The sequence below is a fragment of the Chiloscyllium plagiosum genome, unplaced genomic scaffold (assembly GCF_037043375.1).
Source record: "Chiloscyllium plagiosum isolate Xiang-an unplaced genomic scaffold, Cpla_swu_hap1 HiC_scaffold_24, whole genome shotgun sequence".
NCBI classification, from domain to species: domain Eukaryota; kingdom Metazoa; phylum Chordata; class Chondrichthyes; order Orectolobiformes; family Hemiscylliidae; genus Chiloscyllium; species Chiloscyllium plagiosum.
Window position 1 is genome coordinate 19,906,288 of NW_028270162.1, and position 22,261 is coordinate 19,928,548.

At 40.0% G+C, this 22,261-nt stretch overlaps 1 protein-coding gene and 1 long non-coding RNA gene across 5 annotated transcripts in view; one reads left to right on the forward strand and one right to left on the reverse strand.

Moving 5' to 3' along the window:
• Window positions 1-22,261, forward strand: part of smtnb (smoothelin b) — a 362,626-nt gene that overhangs the window by 103,386 nt on the left and 236,979 nt on the right. For all 3 annotated transcript variants that reach the window (XM_043715564.2, XM_043715563.2, XM_043715562.2), the window contains exons 3-5: window positions 4,071-4,155; window positions 9,293-9,371; window positions 10,909-11,069. In XM_043715564.2, the coding sequence (XP_043571499.2) occupies window positions 4,071-4,155; window positions 9,293-9,371; window positions 10,909-11,069 (325 nt within the window). The remainder of the gene's footprint in view (window positions 1-4,070; window positions 4,156-9,292; window positions 9,372-10,908; window positions 11,070-22,261) is intronic.
• LOC148145364 (uncharacterized) overlaps window positions 1-22,261 on the reverse strand; it is a 180,828-nt gene that overhangs the window by 77,621 nt on the left and 80,946 nt on the right. The window lies entirely within an intron of this gene.

The window sequence follows — 22,261 nt, forward strand, 5'->3', positions numbered from 1 at the left end:
CTATACAGCGGTATAGGGAATGCTGGATGACTAAAGAAATTGAGGGTTTGGTTAAATAAAAGACAGGATAGATCGAGGGTGGTTTGCATGAGCTTACAGAGGAAATGGTGGATGCAGGTACAATTACAAGTTTAAAAGACACTTGGATAGATATACAAATAGGAAAGTTTGGAGGGAAATGGGCCAGGAACAGGCAGGTGGGACTAGCTTAGTTTGGGTTTATGTTCAGCATTAAGAGTATACTACTGGAAAAGCACAGCAGGTCAGGCAGCATCTGAGAAGCATGAGAATCGATGTTTCAGGCATAAATCCTTCAGGAATGAGGCTTGAGTCGGGGCTGAGAGATAAATGGGAGAGGGTGGGGTTTGGGGAAAGATAGCTGAGAAAGCGAAAGGTGGATGAAGGTGATAGGTCAGAGGGGGAAGTGATGGACAGGTCCGGAGGGCGGTGCCATGTTGGGATAGTGTGGGGGGAGGGGAAAAGAGGAAGCTGTTGAAATCTACATTTATCCCCTGTGTTTGCAGGGTCCCAAGAAGGAATATGAGGCATTCCTCCTCCATGCATTGGGTGATAACGGTTTGGCAGTGGAGGAGGCCCAGGACCTGCATGTCCTTGATGGACTGGGAGGGGGAGTTGATGTGTTCTGCCAATTTTGGTGTTGTCTGCAAATTTACTAACCGTACCTCCTATATTCCCATCTAAATCATTGATATAAATGACAAAAAGCAGAGGACCCATCACTAATCCTTGTGGCACAACACTGATCACAGGCTTCCAGTCAAAACAGCAACCCGCCCCAACACCCTCTATATCCTATCTTCGAACCAATTCTGTATCCAAATGGATAGTTCTCCCTGTATACCATGTGATTTAACCTTGCTAACCAGTCTACCTTGTATTAAGCAAGAACCTTCAAAAGCTGACTGGGGGCAGATGTTCACAGGTAAAGGGATGACTGGAAAATGGGAAGCCTTCAGAAATGAGATAATGAGAATCCAAAGACAGTATATTCCTGTTAAGGTGAAAGGAAAAGCTGATAGGTATAGGGAATGCTGGATGACTAAAGAAATTGAGGGTTTGGTTAAATAAAAGAAGGAAGCAGAGACAGGATAGATCGAGTGAATCCTTAGAGTATAAAGGCAGTCGGAGTATACTTGAGAGGGAAATCAGGAAGGCAAAAAGGGGACATGAGATAGCTTTGGCAAATAGAATTAAAGAGAATCCAAAGAGTTTTTACAAATATATTAAGGACAAAAAGGTAACTAGGGAGAGAATGGGGCCCCTCAAAGATCAGCAAGGTGGACTTTGTGTGAAGTCACAAGAGATGGGGGAGATACTAAACAAGTATTTTGCATCAGTATTTACTGTGGAAAAGGAGATGGAAGATATAGAATGTAGGGAAATAGATGGTGACATCTTGCAAAATGTCCATATTACAGAGGAGGAAGTGCTGGATGTCTTGAAATGGGTAAAGATGGATAAATCCCCAGGACCTGATCAGGTGTACCCTCGAACTCTGTGGGAAGCTAGGGAAGTGACTGCTGGGCCTCTTGCTGAGATATTTGTATTATCAATAGTCATAGATGAGGTGCTGGAAGACTGGAGGTTGGCTAACGTGGTGCCGCTGTTTAAGAAAGGTGGTAAGGACTATAGGGAACTATAGACTAGTGAGCCTGATGTCGATGGTGGGCAAGTTGTTGGATGGAATCCTGAGGGACAGGATGTACATGTATTTGGAAAGGCAAGGACTGATTAGGGATGGGAAACCATGTCTCGGAAACTTGATTGAGGTTTTTGAAGAAGGAACAAAGAGGATTGATGAGGGCAGAGCGGTAGATGTGATCTATATAGAGTTCAGTAAGGCATTTGACAAGGTTCCCCATGGGGAAACTGGTTAGCAAGGTTAGATGTCATGGAATACAGGGAGAACTAGCCATTTGGATACAGAACTGGCTCAAAGGTAGAAGACAGAAGGTGGTGGTGGAGGGTTATTTTTCAGACTGGAGGCCTGTGGCCAGTGGAGTGCCACAAGGATCGGTGCTGGGTTCACTACTTTTCATCACTTTTATATAAATGATTTGGATGTGAGCGCAAGAGGTATAGTTAGTATGTGTGCAGACGACCCCAAAATTGGAAGTGTAGTGAACAACAAAGAAGGTTACCTCTGATTACAGTGGGATCCTGATCCGATGGGCCAGTGGACTGAAGTGGCAGATGGAGTTTAATTTCGATAAATGCAAGGTGCTGCATTTTGGGAAAGCAAATCTTAGCAGGACTTATACACTTAATGGTAATGTCCTAGGGAATGCTGCTGAACAAAGAGACCTTGGAGTGCATGTTATAGCTCCTTGAAAGTGGAGTCACAGATGGATAGGATAGTGAAGAAGGCTTTTAGTATGCTACCTTTTTTTGGTCAGTGTTGAGTACAGGAATTGAGAGGTCATGTTGCGGCTGTACAGGACATTGGTTAGGCTGTTTTTGGAATATTATGTGCAATTCTGGTCTCCTTCCTATCAGAAAGATGTTGTGAAACTTGAAAGGGTTCAGAAAAGATTTACAAGAATGTTGCCAGGGTTGGAGGATTTGAGCAATAGGGAGAGGTTGAATAGGCTATGGCTGTTCTCCCTGGAGCATTGGAGGCTGAGGGGTGACCTTAGAGGTTTATAAAATCGAGGGGCATGGATAGGATAAATAGACAAAATCTTTTCCCTGGGGCCGGGAATCCCAGAACTAGAGGGCATAGGTTTAGGGTGAGAGGGGAAAGATATAAAAGAGACCTAAGGGGCAACCTTTTCATGCGAAGGATGGTACGTGTATGGATTGAGCTGCAAGAGAAAGTGATGGAGGCTAGTACAATTGCACCATGTAAAAGGTATCTGGATGGGTATATGAATAGGAAGGGTTTGGAGGGATATGGGCCAGGTGCTGGCAGGTGGGACTAGATTGGGTAGAGATATCTGGTCGGCATGGATGAATTGGACTGAAGGGTCTGTTTCTGTACTGTACATCTCTATGACTCTATGTGGAACCTTGACAATTGAAGAAGGCAGATCAGTAGATGTTTGTTGTTCACTACACCATGTAGACCACATCTACTGATCTGCCTTCTTCAATTGTCTTTGTCACTTCCTCAATAAACTCAATCAAGTTAGTGAGTAAACTGTCTGCAAGATTTCAGAGCCAAAAACATGATTAGTGACTTGACACAGGCTAGAACCCCAACTGAACAGACTCCAGAAAACAGTAATATAGAAATATAAATGATTTTTCCTTTAATTTTCCTATTTAAACTTTCTATTCAGGAAAAGAGAAAAAAGATTTCTTTGCAGATTTTAGCTTTCTGCAAACATACCACTTTGGTCAATGGGTTATCTGGAAGATACAAGGATAAATCTTAAAATTTTCTCGAATTGTTTTCTCTGGGGTTCTGACCCATGTATCAAGTCATTAATCATGTTTTTGGTTCTGAAATCTTGCAGACACAGTTTACTCAGAAATTACAATCTCAAAATACTTTTCAATCACCTTTTTAAAAGAGTAAATAAGTTTTACTCTGAACTCTGCAAGTGTTTTCCTTTCAGAAATGGGCGAGATCAGCTGAGCTGCTTATCCTCAGCAGGTTTTCCTCCAACTGAGCCAGTTATTAAAAAAAAAAACTCTCCAAGCCAGTCACTGTTCGAAATAACCCTGGAAGGGGCTACTGCAAAGTAAATCATTATAATTAGTCATGTAATTTACAGGGGGCCTTTATAAAAATAATCTCCAATGTCCATAGTGAACTTTCACTAGCCTCTTTAAAAGAATCCACTCTGGGTATTTCTGTAAAACCTGAAATAAATTTATTTCCATAATCCTTCAAAACTTCAGTTCTTTAAGCAATATAAATATGAAGCATCTTCATAATACTGTAAAATTTTAAGAGTCTACATATTGCATCCACTTCCTATAAGTATCATGTATTAGCATTAAGAAGTGCAGTGGAGATCTGCTAAATTGTATTAATGTTGAACGAAGTGCGTTATAATGCTTTCATTTCTCCCTTTCTGAATTTGTTTTGTCAAATCTTACAGACAAGAAGACAATCAGAAGCAGTCTTTGGATATTCTTTCAGGGAAACTGGAGTCAATTCATGACATTGATGAGTTAACTGCCATGGTGAGCAATATTATTTCTTCAGTCCTTTGATAATGTATACAGCTTTTCAGTTTTCTTGGCATTCCAATTTGTAGGGTGAGCATTTGGAAGACTTAGAACCTCAATTTTTGGGGACCATACATTGGCTTACATTAGTATAAATACAACTTAAATTCTTCCTTCAACTATTGATGCAAGTTAATTGGTTATCTTCAGCCTTTTAAGAAACCAGTTTGCCTACATTGGTCAGCTCAACATTTTATTAGTTTAAATATTCATGGACTTATGTGCTAACAAATTGGACTTCATCAGTTTGCAACACAATTGGACTGGAGAACATTTCTGATTTGTTCTGCAAGGAAACCACGCTCATGCCAACAGCCAGTCTGGAATGTATAATTCAATCCAGTTATTGTTAGGCAGGTTACAAAGTTCGGATAAGATTAATATTATTATCCAAGAAAGCAGAGTGCTCATGCTCTTGAGTTCAGTTAGGTACTACTGGTGTACAAGTTTGCAGTATGATAGTTGGAATATTAATAGGTCTATTATCTTTCTGCTCACCTGTTTCCTTATCATATAGAGTGAATCAAATATGTTGATGACTAGCAAATGAAATGTTGAGTAATTGTTGATAAGCTTGATTGGGAAGAATTCAGTCGCTCTGAATGAAGTTGATTGCAACTACTTCAAATTTGCCTTTTGCATATGCAATCTGGATTTTCACATTGATGTTTAGAGGGGATGCTCATTATCATTCTCTCCTACTTTGTCTATTATTTATTTAATACCTCCCCAGATGTATTAAGCAGATCTGCAGCTTAATACATATCCTACTTTGCCTGATATCCTTTAATAACTTTGGAAAAGAAAAATCTTAATTAAAATTGGCATGGTTTCCAAAAAGCTAGGATGGGGACAAACAGCTAGATTTTCTACTAGCCCAATGATGAAGATTATAAAACCATTTTTGTGGGAGTCGGCGGGCAGGGTGGAAATGTCACAAATTCCACTGTGATTCTTCAAAACAATTGAAGGTAGTTTAAGAAAATTATACCAAGAAAACAAGGTGTTCAATTCAATCTGCGCACATCTGTGTCTATCTTTCAAGAAAGTCATCCTAATCACATGCTCACATAGTCTTTTATCCTCTTTATCTTCAGTGACCTGTCCAACTTGGTCTTCGATAGTGACAGGGTCACTACTTTCAACAGTGTCAAAAGGGCTTGTTTTCCTTGGCGCACATGAGTCTGGGGGTGGGGGGGGGGAGATCTAATTGAGGTATGCAAAATTGTGAAAGGCATAGACAGAGTAAATTGTGGGAATTGGGCTTTTCCTTGGGCTGGTGAGTTATTATGGAATTCTTCCCAATGGCAGCCATTGTCTAAGACCAGAGGCCAAACTTTAATGGTGGGGGGGAGAAGGAGAAGAGATTTAGGGGAGAATCTGAGGAGGTTTAAAGCCAATCTCAGTTTTTTTTTCATCTAGAGGGTGGTAGATATATGGAAAATGTTTTCTGAGAGCGTGGTAGAGGCAGATACTCGTGCAACATTTAAGAAGCATTTTGATGAGAACTGAAAATGCCAGGACATAGGCTATGGACCGAGTGCAGGTAAATGAGATTAGTGTATGCTGGTCATAGATACAGTGGGCCGAATGTATGACTCTGTCACCATTCATGGAGACATTGCATACCAATATTAAATCTCACTCGGGATCTTAGGTGCAAACACTTTAGATGTATTTCTTCACCTCCCTGAAAGCTAAGACACCATTTCTAAGTCTGACCCTTTTTTAAAAAGTTGATGCAACGATACCGGGAAGGAGGGCAGGTTATGTCTGAACTTTCCATAATAATTCACTAGCCCAAGGAAAAAACTAAGTTCTGGTACAGACATGGGAGCTGGTCAGTTGAACTCACTTTATCTTCCAATGGGCGTACGCCAAACCTGTCGACTCTGTAACCTAAGTAAGTTACTTAGGGTATCTAAGGCATATGCCTGCGTGGGAGAAGTGCCTAAGGACTGTATCCAAGTTCTCTAAGTGTTTCTTATTGGTCCTCCCTGTTGTTAGCATGTCATCTAGATGTATGGTAACCTGGGGTAGACATTGTAAAATATTTTCCATTGTCTGCTGAAAAATTGCACAGGCTGAGGTACCCCAAATGGTAGTCTTGTATAATGGTATAACGCTCTCAGAAAACCCTTGTGGTTATTTGTAGTAGCGTACTTCTGGGAATCCGCATCTAACTGCAATTACAATTATAGTGGCTCATGTCCAGCTTTGTGAAGGACAGATCCCCCACTGTCAGCTTTGTGTATAAATTCTCTATGCGATGAATTGGATATTTATTCAGCCACAAAAGGCAGTTTACCATTTGTTTGAAATCCCCACAAAGATGAACTGACACGTCAGGTTTCACAGTCAGTAAGACTGGTGCTGCCCATTCTGAAAACTAGACTGGTTTGATGAATCCTTTCCTTTCCAGTCTACTGACTTCTGCAAATACTTTTGCCTGTAAGGTAAATGTTACTGGGCGGGCAATGCAGAATAGTGGAATTGCTTCCTGGTCAACATGCAAGGTGGCTTTGGCTCCTTTGATAGACCTTCCTGAAAGGTTTCTGGAAAAAAATTAGGACTTCATTCAGGTAGCCATTTTGTAATCGAGGAATGATGAGCCAACTTAGGTGAATCTTTCTCAACCGATTTTCTTTCATCAAGTTTGGGCCAAGCCTTTTACTAGAGTCAGCGGTAACTGAACCAGTACGTCCGGCAGCATCTGTGGAGACATCACTGGATCCAAAACATTAACTCTGCTTTTTATGTACAGATGCTGCCAGGCCTGTGGAGTTTGTCAATGAATGACTTTAAAACTTTATAATATGTTCTAATGTCAGTGTGTAGTGGGTATGGAAGGGCATTGCTTGGAGGTCTAAATGCTGCCCATTACAAAGAATTTCCCTCTCTGCTTCAGCAACATCACCAGTTTTGGTCTCTTCCTCAACCTTTCATATTTTACCATTTTTAATGCTGTCTTGGCAAACCCACCATTCTTTACCCTCCGGGATGTCAATTCATATAAAACTGTGTTGCATAAAGCCTATTCAATATCAATGTGCATCACCCCTGATTTATGTTAGCTACCAATCCTCCAACATCTCAAATTTTCATACTCCTGTTTAGTATCTCATCTCTCTAACTTTCTCCTATGTTATAAACCCCTTCAAGCCCTCTGCTTCTACTCTCCTTCTCCTCCCCTTGCTCCACCATGGACTCCACTGTCTTCAGGCACTAAGATGAACAAACTGAGAATCGTCAACCTCCTTTGTGACTTTTCTTTAAAATTGATATCTCTGGACTGATTTTTAGCTATCCCTTATCTCATCTTTCAATTAACTGGCTACTTATTTAATTTCCTTACTTTTGTCTGAATTCTATAAAACATTTTATTTCAAAATTAGTGATTCTGTATAAATGCAAAATACTGTTGTTAATGACAGGTGTCGATGATTTATTGTACCCTGTACTCTCCCAACCCATGATAAACGCAACCTCAGCTGAAACAAAAATAAACTATAATAAAATATTTACATTAATAAAGTTTTTCTTATTGATCAACATATAATTTTTAAAAATTTGTATTTTTAAAGGACTTTTTACAAAGATTATATTTCGTCTTCACCAGTCCATTATTTCATCCAAGCTGCTTCAGCTCACAGACTTTTGCTAGGTAGCAGCGAAAGTGCAGGTTGTTATCCAGAGGGAACTGATAGTGAAGCAGAGATTGTTCTGTTTGGGCTCAACAGGCTGCAGCTCAGCTTCAGAGGCATGGCCATCAAATTTGTGGTTGGGCTGAGCTTTGATACGCAGTGAATCAGCCACAGGCAGGAGCCCAGTGCCGAGAAAGAGAGAGAAAAGAGTCTGGCAAGAGGAAGGGCTGAACACTGCTTGAGACAGTCTTGCAGGATGGGATGCTTGGTATCGTGTTAGCTGTTCCTGTGATCCCAACTGGTGCTGTGATCCACAATTTGGGTACTGTTGCACTGACACATGGGGTTCCCCTGGTGAATTGCAACTTTGTATATACAAGTTGCTATGGCTCTTAAATAGTTCGTACCACATTCTAATGCACCGACTACTGTTTGTTCCCTTTAAGGATTACCATGTCTCTTTGGACAAAGTTTTTTAAATTAACCAGAGATTTTTATTCATTAAGACACAACAGCAATGAACTGTAACAACAGAGTGAACAAAAATGTGCAGGGGACTTGAATCAAATTAAATTATTTCTTAGGTGATGATGTATCTCTGCTTTGGAAGACCTCAAGCATAATGGGCGATATCATGTGCACCTTCGTGTACAACTGGGTGTGGATGTAAATAACTTCCTTGTGTACTTTACTGGATAGTTGACTAAGTGCAAATGTAGACAATTGCCTCCTCCACTCCTGCTCCCTCCCTCCACACTCTTAGCACTACAACCCAATCTAAGTTTGAATCCATTTGTAAATTTAAAAGAATTAGATTCTTGTCTCCAAGAAAATTTATAATTTACGGGCCAAGGAGATTTCTGGAAAGAAATGAATATGGGCCAAGGAGCTTTCTGAAAACAAACGCTGGAGATCACACTGGGTCAGACGGAGAGAAAGAAAAAGCTAATGTTTTGAGTCTAGATGACTCTTCTTCAGAACCATCTAGACTCTTCGTAAGAGTCATCTGGATTGGAAAGGTTAGCTTGCTCTCTCTATGGATGTTGTCTGACCTGCTGTGATCTCTAGCATTTGTTGTTTTTGGTACAGATTCCAGCATTGAACCTCCAAGGAGATTTCTGTTATCAACAGATGCTAGTATTTGATTTTTGACCCTTTGTAAAAAATACCTTTTCATATTTTTCATAATTTTGCAACCACGGTCAGGATAAGTCATATTAAGTTTATTCAGGAAAAACTTTGAATGATAAGAGTGGGATTTCCCCTTAGTCGATGTGGTGCTAAGAAATATGTACTGTTACCTTGCCTGAAATAGTTTTTGGGATAACCTAAATTACAACAGAGACATGCATGGCATTACAAAAAAGCTTGCAATGCAAAAAAAATTTAAATTGTTTAGGTCTCAGCAGTATAAACAATCAACTTTGATTTTCTTTGTGCTTCAATAGCTCCGAAATGCAGGTGAATATGCAGAACGTAAACTGATTAGAGCTGCCATTCGCAAACTTCGTGAGCGAGAGATTGAAGGTGGGTTAATTTGTGTACCTTCAGTTGTGTTCATTCAATGAGTTTTTTTTCTTAACAGTGCTTGAATTCATGAGAAATCTGCATATTTTGCTACCTTTGAGCAGTAAGTGGACCGACTGTGGCTGCATTATCTTAAGGATTATACATCCAAAGATAAGTAAATTGGCCAAGCTAAATTGCCCATAGTGTTCATTGATGTGTAGGTTAGGTGCATTAGATTACATTACAGTGTGGAAACAGGCCCTTCGGCCCAACAAGTCCACATCGACCCGCCGAAGCGTAACCCACCCATACCCCTACATTTACCCCTTACCTAACACTACGGGCAATTTAGCATGGCCAATTCACCTGACCTCCACATTTTTGGACTGTGGGAGGAAACCGGAGCACCCGGAGGAAACCCACGCAGACACTGGGAGAACGTGCAAACTCCACACAGTCAGTCGCCTGAGGCGAGAATTGAACCCGGGTCTCTGGCGCTGTGAGGCAGCAGTGCTAACCACTGTGCCACCATGCTGCCCATCAGGGGTAAATGTAGAATGATAGGGTAGGGGATTGGGTCTGGGTGGGTTACTCTTCAGAGGGCTGGCGTGGACCTGTTGGACCAAAGGACCTGTTTCCACACTGTAGGGATTCTATGAAATCTATTATTTCCCTTCAATGTTATAACATCGCACCAGCAAACCAAAATTTAAAGAATAAGTTTACAAAAAATTTAGACCAAGACCAATTATCCATGAGCTGTTATGTATGGACTTACCATACAAAATCTGTCTACCATTCCATTTTTTAAAAACGCAAAAAACAAATGTCAAGTTTCAGCTAATGATCTGAGGAATCATCAGACAGTAATCAGGCACCAGAACTCTGACTGGTTGATTATCTCGTCCTTTGAGAAAGTTCTGAGAAATACTTTAGCACCGGTACTACTATCCTAGATAAGATTAACAGTCACAACATCATCCAATATTCAGAATTAAATATTTTACTATCAGTACAATATAACACATTTCAAAATCAACAAAGTACCTTTGAACTGTAGTCACTATGGCAATTTAGGAATAACCCCCAATATGCACCTTTCAGAGACCCAGGCATAGAACTTTACAAGTGACCAAATAATCATACAACCTTAAGTCATGGTTGACAAATGCCAGCCAATACACTGGGAGAACTCTCCTTTTTCTTGAATATTCCTCTAAGATCTTTTGTGTCTGCCTGAGTTAGGGCCTCAGTTAAATTTTACATTTGGAAATTGTACTTCCAGTGGTGCAACATTTTCTCCAGGGCTGCACTGAAATTTCTGGCTGGATTGATTGTTCAGGTTTCTCAAGTGGAGCTTTAACTCCTAGCCTTTTGACTGAAGGAGGAATGTTACTAATGAACATAGGTTGACATCTACATATTGCTGAGCATTACCCATTAGTATAACTTTTATTTCTGATCAGTGGTTCACTAGCTAATCTAAGCAATGTAAGAATATGTTCCAAAATTGCTTGTACACTACATAGACTGTGTTCATTTTCTGTTAATTCAGCTGCATCCATGCCAAACAAGCCAGTTGGCATGCTAGTTCATAATAGAGCACTGCAAAATGAAAGAACAACTAGCACTTACCCTCTAAACATCACATCACAAACAACATGGTCAACCAAAGATCTACCTACAAATGACAAGGAAAATGTTCTTCAAACACAAGTGAGTATTTCATTAATCTAATCAATAATCTAGTTTCACCTCTTCATATTAAAAAGAATGTTAACTGCCTTGATGAGCATTTTCAAAAACAAAGCACCAAAAGTATAAATTATGAATGGACAGTTTTAGAATTTTGAATGCTTTTTTCCCCCAATCATAAATACAGATTGGGACAAAAAGAAAGGAAAAGTAAGCGCTTGGTTTACCTGCTAAACCAAGTGGTCCTTGATATTTATTTTGAACTGACAACTTGAAGTGATTTAATAACAACATGTCAAAGGTAACTGCCATTGAAATATCCGTTGCTTTTGCATATTTCTGTGTTGTTTGCTGTCCCTTTGCTATGACAGGCCTATTATTCCTAATACTGATTTTTAATTGGTATAAGAGATATATGCTCACAGCTAACATTACTACTTTGATTGTACTAGATTATTTCCGTTTATCATTCAGTTTTGACATCCCATTAACTTGAATATTTGAGATGTATAGAGTTCACCTTGACATAGGTGCAATATATTCATTGTAGGGGACATGTGGTACCCAGAAATCCTTGTTCCCTTATTCATTCTTGCCCTTTCTGGCTATTTTTAATGTAAGTGTGTGTATCATTTTAAATTTCAATTTGAATGGCAAATTCTGGCTGCCAGGAAAGAAATGAAATGTAAATCTCCATTATGAGTTGATTAAATTATAGAGTGCTCAATTAAATATAACTCTGTTGTGAATGTTATTATTTGATATGATTGGAAGCTGCATTGATGCAGTGTTCATTTTAAGTGGCTTTCCACATGTTATTTGGAAGTACTTATGGCAAGGCAATCAGCACGCACCTTAAAAAATATTTTCTAATCAACATGTTATTACTGTAAATTCTCTGTATCCATGAAATCACGAATTGTGAATTCACCTATCCACACCAAAAAATCAATAACAAAAATCAACATCCGCAGGCAATATTTGCATATCTGCAATTTTTAACAAGCTTTGCACTCTCAAATGTCGTCATTTACAGGGGTTCTCAGGAATGGAACCCTTGCAGGTACAGAGCAAAGACTGTACACACCTCTGGAGCAGGTGGGATTTGAACTCTGGCCTTCTAGCTCAAACACCTTTTAAATCTGTTGATTTAGGTGGCTTTCCAGTCTGAGAAATGATTGCTCATCTTAAATGAGCAACAGCGTATCATTGGGAGGGTTGACAGTGGGGAGGAGGAGAGTTGTTGGCAAATCATCTGTTGAAATCTGGAAACCTGCTTAAAACTACATTCCAGAGTTTCTAGTTAAGGGGTTTCTTTTATCTGAAGCCTTCCCCAATCACTTCAAATAACACCAGTCATACTCTTCTGCCAATTTCAAATGTAAGTACTAGTATGCATACAACAAGCCGTTGGACTTCACCTTGGAGTTGTGTGCATGGGACACAACAGAATTCAATTTTACATCTGAGCTCATTTTTAGGGTGCAGGGGGTTGATTAGCTCAGTTGACTAGCCAGCTGGTTTGTGATGCAGAGTGATATAAGCAGCGTGAATTCCATTCTCAAACCAGGTGAGGTTACCATGAAGGTCCCTCCTTCTCTGCCACTCCCCTTACCTGAGGTGTGGTAACCCTCTGGTTAAAACACCATCAGTCATCCCTCCCTAATGAGACAGCAGACCTATAATCCAAGTCTGACTTTACCTTTACCTTTTATTGTGGTGGGTTTTCTGCTAAATAGCTGTTGTTCATTGTAGATAGTTATTTCTTCATTAATAAAATGCTTTAAATATGTTCAAATTCAATTGCAAGTGAATGCATGTCCTACTTCCTGTCAAGATTCTCTCAGGAATATTTGGGATGCCAACCACAGTCAGCAACAAAAGGGTATATAGGTCTATATTTGCTCTCTAGAATCTTTCATATTTCTAAATGTTTTGAAAAATTACATGATGATTTGTCACTTTTTTTGCACTTTACTATATTATTTCCTTTATAATTTCATATCTTAACTCAATTACATATAGACATTACCATTAATAAAGTGTGCTTGGAGGAAGTTTCACAAACGTCTGAACGATCTTCGCAATGCCTTGAATTTTCATCAAATATATTCCATCTGTAAATTTTTGAGTCAGACATGTCATTCTTTCAGCAATCCTAACCATTTTTTCCATTATAAATTGCTATGTTTACATTAATAATGGTTTCATTTATATCATTATATAATCAAATATTCTTGGATAAAATTTCTCAGCTGTCACTGCCATCTTGATAATGTCTTGAATTTTCAGCAAATGTTTTACTTGTAAATTCCTGAGGCAAATGTGTTTGCTCTTTCACCAAACCTGCCCAGTTTTTTTCCCTTGACTTCCCTTCTCTTTAAAATCTCAATTTTTTTCCCTCTTGCTGTCTTCTTTTTCAGCCTTTCCAAGAGTGTCAGAAACAACAGGTGGTTCCATAGTGGTAATATAATTGGATTATTAATCCAGGACCTCAGGTTAATGTTCTGGGGACATGGGTTCAAATCCTACCATAGCACATCATGAAATTTTGAGTTTAATTACAAAATAAACTACAATAAGATGCAATGGTGTCTATGGTTAATTGTTGTAAAATCCCCTTGGATTCATTAGTATCACTTATGGAGGGAAATCTGATTTCCTTACCTGGTCTGGCCTACGTATTGTTCCTAATTACACAGAGATGTGATTGTCAGGATGGCAGTTAATAGTCAATTAGGGATTCGCTCAGCTAGTGATGCCCATATCTTATGAATGAATACCAAACAAGGGAGAGCAAACCTATCAAATGTTTTCTGATTAGTGTAGGTAATGTAAATATTATCTTCAAAATATTAACAGAAGAAGACAGTAGATCTCTACTGGTTCGAGATTCTAGGATGAGGGGGCATAGTCCAAGAATTAAGGATAGACCGTTCAGAAGAGATGTTAGGAAGCACTTTGACACTTAAAAGATGCTGGGTTTGGAGTTCTCTTCCTCAACTGACAGTTGATGCTGGATCAGTTATTAACTTTAAATCCGAGATTGTTAAAGTTTTGTTAAGCAAAGGTATTAAGGGATATGGGACAAAACCAGTTATGTGGAGATAGGCCACAGATCAATCATGATCCCCTTGAATAATGGAACAGGCTTGAAGGACTGAATGATAGTTTTCTATTCCTGTGTTTCTAATTGTAAATTGCGTTGCCTGACTACAAATCTCCCATATTTTCATCTCCCCTTCAATTAGTAGATACAGTTTATAACGTTTCAGAGGAGCCTTGTGCCATAGTGAGCTTCAGTTCAAGTCAGCAACCAAAAAACGTCATTCAGTATTCCTACTGAAATGCATTGGCCTTCTTGCCTTCTCATTAAGCTGTCAGTCAAACACAGCTGTTCAAAATATCAGCATTTAGAATCTTTTACTCAATGCTTCAATCTTGCTGAACAGTTTGCACCCTTTTTTGTTTGGCGTATAACTCGTTTTCATGAAAACGAACCTTCCAGCTCAGTGAGCAAACCTACATCCAGAACCTCAACCTAAGCTCCAAATCTTCTCAAAAATCACTAATTGACCTTCTTATATTTGTCCTGATGAATGCCAAATAGAAAGTTTTAGTACTATCTTTTTTTTTGGCAATAAAATATTTGTGAATTAAAGTACTTGAGTAAACGTTCCAACTAGCTGAAGGGAAGACAGACCGAATGACTTACGTACAGTGCTTTTTGTGTTTTTCAGCTCATAGAGAGCTGTTGTGAAGTTAGAGTAATTGTGGATGAGCAGACAGGAAATTAGAATTCGGTGTGTGTAAAATTGTAAAATGCTGGGACGTGGTGGTGGCGGGGAGGAGAATTGCATGGTCCCTTTTAAAAGATAGTGATTTTTCTGTGCTTAGAAGTGCAAAATGCAAGTACAGAGAGCCCGAATAAACATTTTTGTATTGAAAGGCCGTATAGTTAGCAGGTCAAGTTTTTACCAAGACAAGAAGTTTTGAATTTCGCCGATGAATTTGAACCAGGCACTTAGATGCCAAGTACCCATTAAATTTAAATCTGATGGTTTTGTCAACATAGAACAAATCTTATGTAAGAAATATTATTATGTCATCATGGTATAAAAGAAGGGACAATTAGACAGAGATCTCAGAACTAAGTGCCATTTGCCAGAGCTAACAGCCCTCCGATCTCGAGAGAAATATTGGCTTTCACAGTAATCCTATATATTAGAGAAAGCACCATCTAAATAACCAACGATGAAGAATTGGAGGAAAAGGCATTCCTGTCAGAAGAATTGAAGGAAGCTTTCCTAATGGAAGACTCAACAGAAGAAGGCACAAAATATTCTGGAACCTGGTTGTGATTTCAAGAGACTAATTTTTTTTTTTTTTTACATGAGTAGGACTTGTATTTATTGGAAAAGCATACCATTCAAATCTTGTTTATTTGGGAATAGTTAGTAGTTAGAGATTTATTTGGTTTATTAATAGTTTAGTTAATTTGTTCACTGTTAGCGTTAGATAAATAAATTGTTACTTGTTGATTTTAAAGTGAGTGTCAGTGTTTTATTTAACCTCTAGAATTTGCTGAAGGGCAGGTTACACCTCTATTCACATTCTTGCAAATTATACAGCAAGATGCTCCACTTTGGGTGTTTTGGTTTTAGCTTCTCAGAGGTGTGGGGTCAACCTTCACTTTATAACACAGCAAAGGACAGCAAATTCTTTTAATAATCAGCACTTGTGACCAGATGTGTGCTGGTTGACCAAATATTCTGGATAATTAAGAGGTATGTATAATCACAATAAACCCTGACCAAGTAAAACTTTGAAACATAACATCCCTCAAAAATTCTATGTAAAGATATTAACACATTTCCTAAAATCAATGTAAGAACAAACAGTAAGTAATAGAAATATAATGCAGAGGGTATAAACATCACTGTTATACTTCATCTACAACACAAATATTTGGATACATCGCAGTAGATCGCTGTATTTAAGATATATATAATTTTTGCCAGTTTATCAAGAGTGCTGGTTGATAAATGTTGGTTAAAACAAAATTTGCATTACAACAGAATATGCAGCAAAAAATGTGGAGGCTAATCTATGGCCAGTAGTCTCCCATGAGCATCAACTCGATGAAAGACCAGATCGTCTATTTCAAGGAACTAATTAAAGATGAAATATTGGCTAAAATACTGATCTCTCTCTCTCTCATTCTTAAAGTGCAGTGTGATCTTTTATGTCTGGTGGAGAGGATAGATGGGACTTAGTTTCATGTTTTATCTAAAGAATAGCATGTCTTATTGTGTAGCACTCAAGTCTCTAGATTTGGACTTGAAATCAGATACTTCACTTTGAAGTAATATTCAAGTGCCAATTGCTCCACACATGATGCCATAATTAAGATAATTGATCTTTTCCTTTTACACTTATGATTATTCCTTTTACACTTCTGATAACATAATGTTATCCCTGATGACAAAGAGGCAGGCTACTCACTCAGCTGCTCTGACATAAGATGCCCATTAGGAACATCTCTGGATATTTTGGAGTCAGTGAAAGTCAGATCCAATGATTATGGGATGAATTTTCCCTAAGTGTTGCTTTTGGAAAGCTTCATGGGAGGAGGTCAGCCATGGCCCACATCGACTTTTCTTGCGCAATTGTCTACTTTTCAGCTCATTAATTACGCCACTGGCCTCTTCAGACCTGGCTCATGAATCATACAAAAGAAATATGGAAGCAAATACTACTGCCCTTACTTTGCAACATTTACACTGCTGACATCATATTCAAACCCCCAACTTCACAGCATTTCTGTCACTTCAGGAACTGGCCCTTAAGCTGTGTTCCTACACTGTTTGAACTTAAGATGGCACAGAAAGGGAAGATGGCAACTCTTTTTTTCTGACAGAACCTGGAGGTCCTGGTGGATGCTTGTCATTGAAAGAAGGGGAGTGATCTTTTCTGCAAACGGGCCAAAGGCGGCAACCTAAGTCAGTGCAGTGTCCCGAGGCAAAAGATATACCTGGCAGTGCTGTAAGAAGATTAATGACCTTCTGTGCTCAACTGCAACTGATTTCTCTGTGCTACCTCACATTCTCAGGGCCACTACTACTTAATCTAACTCATGGATTGTAACTGAGCTTTTGTATGCAGCGTGTCCATACAATGGCTCTCATCAATCTTATCCTCCCAAACTATTGACATCTCTTGTCCTCTGGACTTCCTAGCTACTCTTTGGGAACATTTTATTATCACTGCCTTTGTGTCATTACAGGAAAAATAGTCTTTCATAACTAGGCCAGGAGTACCATAACTTGGCAATGCAGCAGATATTTGACTCCTCACCTGAATGAGGACATAAGGATTCTGGGTAATCCAAGATGGAGGACGGGAAAAATTTCTGGCTGTAAGAGCTGCTCTTTTTTTTTTTTGAGATATTTTAGATGCTGGAGGTGATTTCCTCGAATTCCAGGAGCAGCAGTTACTGTTTGATATGCTGTTGCATTGTTTTGGAATTTTGGAAAAAAAAGTCAAAACAACAGCAGTTTTAAAAGGGAGAAGAACAGACAAAGGAAGCACATGGTGAGGACAGTGCAGGGGAGAGAGAGAGAGAGAACCTGCACAGATACTGTCTTTGCTGTTTTTGAATTCATGTGTCGCTGGACATCGGAGTGCATCTGGGAAAATTAACATCAGTGAATTTCACAACTAATCTTGGATGAATCGGTTTGGGTGAAGTTCACAACACAGAATCAGATAAGTTAATTGTTGTTTTAAGTCTGTCCAAGAGAAAGGCTGTATTAGTGAGTACAGTGGGTTATTTCTTGATTATGTTTTTGGAGATAAGTCTCTTGATTAAACTTAAAATATAAGCCACTGCTATTAATTTAACCTGGTGCAGTATTTTGTAGAGAAATAAGACTGTTATTTTCTGGGTCTATAGATTATGAAGGAGCAAAAATGGCCTTTGCAGTGATATGTACTTCTTGTCAGATGTGGGAGTTTAAAGAGAGTTTAAAGGTTACTGCGGATTATATCTGCCATAAATGCTGTTGGATGCGAATCTTATCAGATTGAATGGATCGGTTGGAGAGACGGATAGAAGCGATGAGGAATTTGCAACAGCAACAGTATGTGATGGATGGCAGTTATAGGAAGGGAGAGGAAGTCTCAGATGCAGTCACATAGATGGGTTAACTCCAGGAAGGGTAAGAGAGGTAGGCACCTAGGGCAGGAGTCTTTTGTGGATATACCCATTTCAAACAGGTATGCTGTTTTGGAAAATGTAGGGGGTGATGGATTCTAGGGGAATGCAGCACGAATAGCCAAGTTTCTGGTATTGAGGCTGGCTCTAATGTAACGAGGGATACGTCGGCTTCGAAGAGATCAATTGTTTAGGGGATTCTGTAGTCTGAGGTACAGACAGACGTTTCTGTTGCCAGCAGAGAAAGAGCAGAATGGTGTGTTGTTTCCCTGGTGCCAGGATCAAGGATGTCTCTAAGAGGGTGCAGAATGTTCTCACGGGGGGAGAGGGGCCAGCAAGAGGTCATTGTCCACATTGGAACCACGATATAGGAAGGGAAAAGGTTGAGACTCTGAAGGGAGATTACAGAGAGCTAGGCAGAAATTTAAACAGGAAGTCATCGAGGGTAGTAATATCTGGATTACTCCCAGTGCTACGAGCTAGTGAGGGCAGGAATCGGAAGATAGAGCAGATGAATGCATGGCTGAGGAGCTGGTGTATGGGAGAAGGATTCACATTTTTGGATCATTGGAATCTCCTTTTGGGGTATAAGTGACCTGTACAAGAAGGACGGATTGCACCTAAATTGGAAGGGGACTAATATACTGGCAGGGAAATTTGCTAGAACTGCTTGGGAGAATTTAAACTAGTAAGGTGGCAGGGGTGGGACCCAGGGAGATAGCGAGGAAAGAGATCAATCTGAGATTTGAGAACAGAAATGGGTCAGTCAGGACAGGCAGGGACAAGGTAGGACTAATAAATTAAATTGCATTTATTTCAATGCAAGGGGCCTAACAGGGAAGGTAGATGAACTCAGGGCATGGTTAGGAACATGGGACTGGGATATTATAGCAATTACAGAAACCGGGCTCAGGGCTGGGCGGGATTGGCAGCGTAATGCTCCAGGTTACAAATGCTACAGGAAGGATAGAAAGAGAGGCAAGAGAGGGGGGGTTGGCATTTTTGATAAGGGATAGAATTACAGCTGTGCTGAGGGAGGATATTCCAGGAAATCCATCCAGGGAAGTTATTTGGGTGGAACTGAGAAATAAGAAAGGGATGATCACCTTATTGGGATTGTATTATAGACTCCCCAATAGTCAGAGGGAAATTGAGAAACAAATTTGTAAGGAGATCTCAGTTATCTGTAAGAATAATAGGGTCGTTATAGTAGGGGATTTTAACTTTCCAAACATTGATTGGGACTGCCATAGTGTTAAAGGTTCAGATGAAGAGGAATTTCTTAAGTGCGTACAAGACAATTTTTTCATTCAGTATGTGGATGTACCTACTAGAGAAGGTGCAAAACTTGACCTACTCTTGGGAAATAAGGCAGGGCAGGTGACTGAGGTGTCAGTGGGGGAGCACTTTAGGGCCAGCAACCATAATTCTATTAGATTTAAAATAGTGATGGAAAAGGACAGACCATATCTAAAAGTTGAAGTTCTAAATTAGAGGCCAATTTTTACGGTATTAGGCAAGAACTTTTGAAAGCTGATTGGAGGCAGATAAGAATCCAGAGAAAGTATATTCCTGTCAGGGTGAAAAAGAAGGCTGGTAGGTATAGGGAATGCTGGATGACTAAAGAAATTGGGGGTTTGGTTAAGAAAAGGAAGGAAGCATATGACAGGTACAGACTGGATAGATCGAGTGAATCCTTAGAGTATAAAGAAAGTAGGAGTATACTTAAGAGGGAAATCAGGAGGGCAAAACGGGGACATGAGATAGCTTTGGCAAATAGAATTAAGGAGGATCCAAAGGGTTTTTACAAATATTAAGGACAAAAGGGTAACTAGGGAGAGAATAGGGCCCTTCAAAGATCAGCAAGGCGGCCTTTGTGTGGAGCCACAGAAAATGGGGGAGATACTGATGCAAAATATTCATTCAGTATTTACTATGGAAAAGGATATGGAAGATATAAACTGTAGGGAAATAGATGGTGACATCTTGCAAAATGTCCAGATTACAGAGGAGGAAGTGCTGGATGTCTTGAAATGGTTAAAGGTGGATAAATCCCCAGGACCTGATCAGGTGTACCTGTGAATTCTGTGGGAAGCTAGAGAAGTGATTGCTGGGCCTCTTGCTGAGATATTTGTATCATCGATAGGTGAAGTGCCGGAAGACTGGAGGTTGGCAAACGTTGTGCCACTGTTTAGGAAGGGTGGTAAGGACAAGCCAGGGAACTATAGACCAGTGAGCCTGACCTCGGTGGTGGGCAAGTTGTTGGAGGAAATCCTGAGTGACAGGATGTACATGTATTTGGAAAGGCAAGGACAGATTAGGGATAGTCAACATGGCTTTGTGCTTGGGAAATCATGTCTCACAAACTTGATTGAGTTTTTTGATGAAGTAACAAAGAAAATTGAGGGCAGAGCTGTAAATGTGATCTATATGGACTTCAGTAAGGCATTCGACAAGGTTCCCCATGGGAGACTGATTAGCAAGGTTAGATCTCATGGAATACGGGAGAATTAGCCATTTGGATACAGAACTGGCTCAAAGGTAGAAGACAGAAGGTGGTGGTGGAGGGTTGTTTTTCAGACTGGAGGCCTGTAACCAGTGGAGTGCCACAAGGATTGGTGCTGGGCCCTCTACTTTTTGTCATTTACATAAATGATTTGGATGCAAGCATAAGGGGTACAGTTAGTAAGTTTGCAGATGACACCAAAATTGGAGGTGTAGTGTACAGTGAAGAGGGTTACCTCTGATTACAACAGGATCTTGACCAGATGGGCCAATGGGCTGAAAAGTGGCAGATGGAGTTTAATTCAGAAATGTGAGGTGCTGCATTTTGGGAAAGCAAATCTTAGCAGGACTTATGCACTTAATGGTAAGGTCCTAGGGAGTGTTGCTGAACAAAGAGACCTTGGAGTGCAGGTTCATAGCTCCTTGAAAGTGGAGTCGCAGGTCGATAGGATTGTGAAGAAGGTGTTTGATATGCTTTCCTTTACTGGTCAGAGTATTAAGTACAGGTGTTGGGAAGTCATGTTGCGGCTGTACAAGACATTGGTTAGGCCACTGTTGGAATATTGCGTGCAAATCTGGTCTCCTTCCTATCAGAAAGACGTTGTGAAACTTGAAAGAGTTCAGAAAAGACTTACAAGGATGTTGCCAGGGTTGGAAGAACTGAGCTATTGGAAGAGGCTGAACAGACTGGGGCTGTTTTCCCTGGAGCGTCTGAGGCTGAGGGGTGACCTTTATAGATGTTTACAAAATTTGAGGGGCATGGACAGGATAAATTGACAAAGTCTTTTCTCTGCAGTCGGGAGTCCAGAACTTGAGAGCATAGGTTAGGGTGAGAGGGCAAAGATATAAAAGAGACCGAAGGGGCAACTTTTCCACGCAGAGGGTGGTACATGTATGGAATGAGTTGCCAGAGGAAGTGGTGGAGGCTGGTACAATTGTAACATTTAAGAGGCATTTGGATGGGTATATGAATAGGAAGGATTTGGAGGGATATGGTCGGGGTGCTGGCAGGTGGGACTAGATTGGGTTGGGATATCTGGTCGGCATGGACTGGTTGGACCGAAGGGTCTGTTTCCATGCTGTACATCTCTATGACTCTTTATCAACCAACTTCAGGAATATAGAGGGCATACACTTGTGTGGGGACTCAAATCTTCATGTGCTTGTCCTGTGCAGCTTTCCTATTAAAGCCAGAGCTAACTCATTCTTATTCTGAACAAGCTATTGCTCCTTTCTCACAAATAATTTTCCTTTGGAAGGAGAAGGCGGCTAATGCCATCCACACTGAGTTCAACTACCACCTCAGAGGAAGAAGCTATTCACCATCAGAGAATGCACCAGCAAGATTTTCACCTGAATTCTCCACCAACTCAGACTTTCAACTAAGTGGGTATTCTTAGCTAGATTAGATGTGGGAAGACATTTTGATGAGCACATCTCTGACATGCCTCTGCAGCTGGTCAAGGAAGAAATGCTGCAGGATGCTGGCATG